The sequence below is a fragment of the Cyprinodon variegatus genome, unplaced genomic scaffold (assembly GCF_000732505.1).
Source record: "Cyprinodon variegatus isolate N-32 unplaced genomic scaffold, C_variegatus-1.0 Scaffold1280, whole genome shotgun sequence".
Taxonomy (NCBI): Eukaryota; Metazoa; Chordata; class Actinopteri; order Cyprinodontiformes; family Cyprinodontidae; genus Cyprinodon; species Cyprinodon variegatus.
The window spans coordinates 174,770-181,498 of NW_015151733.1; the positions used below are offsets into that span (position 1 = coordinate 174,770).

General features: G+C 37.3%; 1 protein-coding gene across 1 annotated transcript in view; it reads left to right on the forward strand.

The window, feature by feature from the left end:
- The window catches only part of slc2a9 (solute carrier family 2 (facilitated glucose transporter), member 9), a 92,442-nt gene extending 87,358 nt beyond the window's left edge, over positions 1-5,084 (forward strand). Inside the window, exons 10-11 of the mRNA XM_015401976.1 lie at positions 3,490-3,591; positions 4,971-5,084. Of these exons, the coding sequence (XP_015257462.1) occupies positions 3,490-3,591; positions 4,971-5,084 (216 nt within the window). The remainder of the gene's footprint in view (positions 1-3,489; positions 3,592-4,970) is intronic.
- Positions 5,085-6,729: the final 1,645 nt, after the last annotated feature.

The following is a 6,729-nucleotide window of genomic DNA, read 5'->3' on the forward strand; positions in this document are numbered from 1 at the left end:
AAATACAGAAATGGGACACATAACTGAGACTGCGCCTTTTAGTCCGGTGCGCCTTATGGTCGTGAAAATACGGTAATGTGTAAATTTCTCCACTGTGAGATCAATAAAACCAATCAATCAATCAATCAATCAATCAATCAATCAATCAATCAATCAATCAATCAATCAATCGAGTTCTCTAACTTTCCTGAGTGTTTCTGAATGCCTGATCCTGACCTGTTCTGCCTCTGGACCTTTGAGCCTGCCTGTCCTTGTTCTGATCTGTTTGCCTCACCTGTCTTCGGTGCTGGATTTAGGCCTTTCTGTGTATCGAACCTGGAACTGTTTTCCGACACCTTTCTGGATTTCCCTTGGGAGCTTCTTCTGATCTCTGATCTCTTGGCTGTGACTCCTGAGAACTTCTTCGACACCGGCTTAGGCTTCGTCCTCTGGATTATCCTGCCTTCCTTTATCTGCTCAGGTCTGAATTCTACCTGTTCTCTGACCTTTGTAACTTCAGCGTGTGGGACTCTCTGCATTGCTCAACGTGTCTTACTAGCAGCTGACTGGCTGGAACCAACCCCATTCTCTGGGCACGGACTGAACTTTAAGACCAGGTTAGTGACTCACACGTTCATTATCATCCTCCACCAGATAGAGATAGTCACTAACCTATGTTCTCCTCCCACAGAGATTCCTGCCTAAGATGCCATAGCTGTTCTCTGCAGTTCTGTCTGAAATAAACGTTTTGTTAAACTTAACTGTCTCTCCACCTTGAATAACGGGTCCTTTTGATCTGAGCCTGACAGAAAATGCTGTGGGATCAGTGGGATCCCTTTCAATCTGTAGGGATCTGTCAAGAGGGAAGGGAAGATGTACACCGAGGGTCTCTTTAGGTGCTCTCACACTATGCACTGAGCACCCCACAGTGGTGCAGCTGAATAGGATGCTCCCAAGCATTTTGTTGATGGTGCCAGAGGTGTGGGTCAGGGCTCACACACTCTTTAGTCTCCGACAAGTTCTGACTGGACCAGTCACAGTGCAGGAGGAAGAACTCTCTGATGCATCACTCTCAGTGCCTTTCTGCTTTTCTGCTATCATAATATTAAAATGGCAATCGTAAACTAACAATGTTTGAATGGTGCCCTTTTGGATGCCCTAACTAAGATTGATCTAACATTAAAATCTTAACAACGGACAGCTTTGTGTAATTTCTTTTTAAAAAGGAAGTATTTGCTATTGTCAGCTTGACCAGTTTCACAGAGTACAAAATCACATAAACAGAGAGCTTTGCTTGGAGTTTTTGCCTCAGATCCGCAGTTATCTGATTAGTCCTAACCTGATGATGGTGACCCTGTTTGTCCCGCCTTTGAAATCGAGCACTACAAGCTCTTTACCAGACTGATACTATGTATACACCAGTGATTATTTCTCATAAAATATTTGGTCAAATACACATTTTCAAACTTCATAAATGCAGTCATTTAACTGCAAAAAATATGTGCTAAAAGGTGCTTGAGTTCATGAGTATTGTATAACGCTATTGGACGTGATCTCTCTTGTGCTCTGAAGCAGCAGTTCATTGTCTGTCAGTCTCTATGAGAAATCCCCTTTGCGGCTCAAGCCTCTGTACTCTATATTGAGGCAAGCAGCAAGTAGGAAGACCCTGATTGGATAACAGACAAAAATGCGTCACTTAATGAAGCCGTCACCTTGATGCTGATTTGCAAACATACTTAAAGTCATAGGGAAGTCATATTTGAATGTGAAAATCATTCTGGCTTAAACATATATATAAATGTACTCTTTATCAGACTATATTATCCCAAAATTTAGAAAATTTCTATTTAAAAAAAAAACCTTAAAATCTGTTATTTTTGTTATGCAGCTTATGTCAGCTTGTACACCTAAATTCGGCCAATCATATATCAATCACATTTTTTCGGTCATAGCATCTTGATTCATATCTCGTAGCTAATATGCAACAGTTGCAATAAGAAATAAGAATTGTTTACTTTACCATTGAGTTGAGTTGATGTTGATGTCACAGTGTTCACGGGGATGATGGTCTGTTTCTTTGGCAGGCGTAGAGCTAACAGAACTGCCAGCGTTGCGAGGCAAGGGCTCAAACTGGTACGGCTGTAAGCCTTCTACACCAAACAAAGCTTCTGCTGCCCTGATGTGCTGTTACACAACATCTTCGTGCCTGCTTTCCTCCTCTAAATAAAAAATGTATGATGGAGGAGACTCCTCCACTACCTCCGACACAAAACTCTTCTCCTCTTGCATGTTTCTGCTGTCCATAGTGTTCCTTGACAGTGTTGTTTCTAAGTGCTACGTGGTCCAGATGTAATTTCCCATTGGGAACCTACAAGCACTAAGTTCCTCACTGGTTAGAAAAATGCTTCCGAGACATGGCCACAACAGAACTTGCTTGCGAATCTTCCGCCACAACAATCCCGCCCCCTTGATAAACGACCAATCCCATTCACTTTATTTACTCCTGTAAAGTCGGGCACCACTTGGGAGAATTTGGAAATGTAACGGTTGGAACAGCCGTTTCCCTGCGACTTTAAGGATTTTTGACTGACAGTCGCCAGGCAGCGTGGAGGTTTTCCTCAAAAGAAAAAGTGATAGTTCAATCAAAACAGTCATCTTGTGCTGAACTTCTGCATTAGTTTCTGGAGTTTATTATTTCAGAGCGCTTTACAACAGCTATTTTCAAGAATTGTTGTGATGTTTTTATGAATTTGTAAAACCAATATGTTACATTTGGATTTGATAAACACAATTTAGCCTTCCCTGTTTTATAGAACAGCAACCACCACGGGTATATAAGGAGTATCATTCTGGCTGACCATTCTGTTGACCTTATGTTGATAATATTTAATCCTTTTTCAAAAGACTTTGTTTTTCTTTATATGGACTAGAGCTTGTTGCATATTCTGCACGAACTGAAAAAATTTTTCTTGCAAGATCAAAAATTTTGTTTTTCCTCAGAGTTTTTATACTCTACTACCGGTATATAGAAGTGGTTCACCTGTTGAGCTCATAGACATTTCTATAAGGATTATATAGGATTATATAGAATCATATAATTCTTTATATTACTTAGAAGAGGTGTCATACAAATGTTCATATTTTCTCACCAAAGTTTTTCTTCTGTCTGAATTTTTTTAACTATGTTATATTTTGTAAATGTTTTTTCTTTTAGTCTTTAAAATACTTAAATTGCATATAAAGGATTTAATAATTTCTTTTCTTCTTTATAATGTAAACTATATGCTATGTACGTTTATTTGATTTTCAGTCCTAGTCTTGGCAACTTCTTTAGAACTGCAAGTCTCTTTTTTTAAATAGCAACTTCAAAAAATGGCAGAATAACTACCTATCTTGCAGTCATTTCAAATTGCTCTGCCTGTGTCCTGGATTTTAGAAAAGGTTATGATTGCTCCCAAATCTTTGTGCTGTGATGTAGCACTCCAATTTTATGTTGTGTCTTACCCTCAGGGTCTGGTGATTGAGAGCATTGGGAGAAAACCCCTCCTTATATTTGGTTTCTCCTCCATGGCCATATTCTTCAGCCTGCTGACGGTTTTCCTAAATTTCCAGGTGAGCTTTTTATCCTATTTCAGAACACTCTCCATGCCTTTTAACACCTCCCGTTCTTCACGTTTTCAATACTTTTTTTTCTCTGCCATTTCACATTATTACAAACTTAACTTAATTTCTGGACATCTATGGTTTGATTTATTTGTATATGTGGATTGCATGAATTGTTACCGACATCTGGTGAAAATGTCATCTCAATTTCACCTCTAGAAATCTATTTACTGAGAAGACGGTGACGTGTTCAAAACTTATTTTACCCACTTTAGATTGGTTGTGTCCCATACTATCACTATAAATGAAAAAAAAATCACAAAGAAAAACATACATTTATCATTAGTCTCAGTGGTAACTTAGTCTTTTTTGAGTGGGAACTTGAACAGAATTGTTGAGTTCAATCTACACAGAATACCGCAAAACTATAAACAGTGTCCTGGAATAAAATAAAGTATACAGTTTTAATTTTAAGAACAAATCAGTCATTTGTATTCATGACAAAAACATTAGAAACTAATTTAAACAAAGCAAACACAGAAAGTTCTAGCCAATATTTAAATCCATTGTACAGTTAAATTAAGGACAGTCGACCACCTGGCATGACACTTGGACTAAGAGGACCTATAAACTTTTTTGGTCATAGGCAAATTTTTTGCCAAAAGAGTAAAAAGCCTATCAGTTAAAATATCAGTGTTATGATGGTTAGAATACTTCATCCAATATGAGATACCATTAAAGCCTTTACTATATTACCTAATCCGAAACTTGATCAATGGCAAATTTTATACACTCTACCAACAGTATGAATATTTCCATTACTATAACAAAAGAGAAAAGAAAAATAATAGCATTGCTTTTACTAATATCATTATTAGCACACCCACCAATCTGTCAGAGAGTGTTGAATTCCTCACATGCTTTAGCTCTTACCTTTTAGAACAACAACGTCCATATTGTATTCTGGCGTGTCACACAAATATTCTCAAAAAGTTTTGACTCAACTGCCTGGACACATATGAGTGACATTTCTAAGCCATAGGGCTTTAATAACTCTAGGTCTGTGGAATATTTAGGCTTGAGGAAATTTCATGACTGGATTTATCCCAGTTCCATGCTGGGATTCAATGAGCTATCCAGAGCAAACCAGTCTTCCACAAGTGTTTGTAAAAAAAATCTGCATGCCTAGGTGCATGTTTTTATTCACATGTGACCATGGTAGTAATTGTAACACCTGATTCCGATTATTTGGATGGATTACCAAATACTTTTGGCAAAACAGTGCATGTCCCTGCTTTCTCACACTGGATCTTGGAAATTTTTCTCTTTCAGCTATCATACAAGATATCTATGTAATTCCAAATCAAGCATTTATCTTGTCATTCCAGGACAGTGCGTCATGGATGCCATATCTCAGTTACATCTGCATTCTTGCGGTTATCGCAGGCTTTTGCTCTGGACCAGGTAAAACTATCACTTCCCTTCAAACTGCTCTTGAATAAGCTGCATAAATACTCTGTAGATACAGCATAAACAAAGGCCTGCTTTAAATTTGTCTCGTTATACAGTGCTGTTGGTTAATCAGTGTGCCTTTCCCTTCTGTGGTCTTGAATAATTAGCAAATTAGCATACTACATTGAAAGGTGTCGTCCTATATGTGCATATTAAACAGAACCTATACATTACTGTATGTGCATGACCCTTCAGATATGAGAACGTTAGGACGTGGGTCTTGGTGAAAGGTACATATTATTTGTGTCAAAGTGAGGCCCTCACAGTAATATTCATGTCTCAAGGGGAAGCATTCACTCAGCAAAGTGCCTGTAGTATGGGATACAAGTCTTCTTAATCGAGGCATATTCAGAGGTGAAGTTTATTAGACCATGTCCTTCAGTGAAATAAAGAAAAGAAAAGAAACAAAGTAAGGTAAAACATCCTAAAACACCTTTAGCTGCAGGTAGCACAATACTGCCACCACACTCTAAACATGTTTGGTCACTAGAGCCTTTCTAAAAAGGACTACTGCTGTGATATTTATAAGAGACTGCTTTGCAGCCACAGATAATTCATAGCCCCTTGAAATGAACACAGCTTCTCACTGGTAAAGGGAAAAAAATAATTCACAAGAGGGAAAGTCCCAGTTGTGCTATGAGCCTTTCAGTGGATAAATGAGGGCCCATCCTGGCTCTGAATTGGCTTCAACATGGGAACTGCAGCTCAGATATTTCAACAACCTCTAAAACACAAACTTTGCTTCTTTCTAGAAGAAAGACATTTTGATAGGTACAACAAAGGGTATCGTCACAGCCTTTTTTATTTATTTCCCTTACATCTCTGTGTTTCAAACTTACATTCAGGTTTTTCTATTTCTTTTATTTTTCTATAATGATCCCAGCCATTTTCCATAACCCACTTCAATCTATTGAGGGACTTGTGGTTACATCACTCCACACATTAATTTTTCTACTGAACATTCTTCTTCTTTTGAACATTTTCTTTACATTTAAATTCCATTATACATTTCTCTGTTCTCTACTATGTTGACTTAAGTTAAACTTTACAAATTCATCATAGTGTATTTTGTTTATACTATTTAGAAATTTTAAAAAATCAGGCAATAAACCATATCTAAATAAGTAAACGTTTCTTTCATTGGGTCAACATAAATACTACAGTGAACAAACTTGTTAGCGAACCTCACATACATTATGTGGCCCGCCTTCAGGATATTCGTTTTAAGCGAATTTTATTTCATATCACACATAATGATTTATTTTGATATCAAACATAATAATCTACAAAAACAAGGGAAATGGACTTCAAACATTTTCTGAAATCTTTATCTGAATACTCTCAAGCCTTTTTCAAAGACTATGCACAGTTTCGTTTTTAACTAAACCTGCACCAACCACTTTTAGAATATGCTATATTATTCCCACAATTCCGTTATTGGTTATAAAATAGGCTTAAACAAGAGGAAAGAATGTTTCTGTTCTCCATCAGCCCGGTATTCTTGGGAGAACAAAAAAGAATAAAAAGGTCCTGATTCTAATTTATAGTAAAATAGATTTTCGGTATACGTTAGTACATTTATAGTCAGAAAGCCAACTAAAAAAATCTACTTTTTGTTGTCGTTTTTTTTCAATA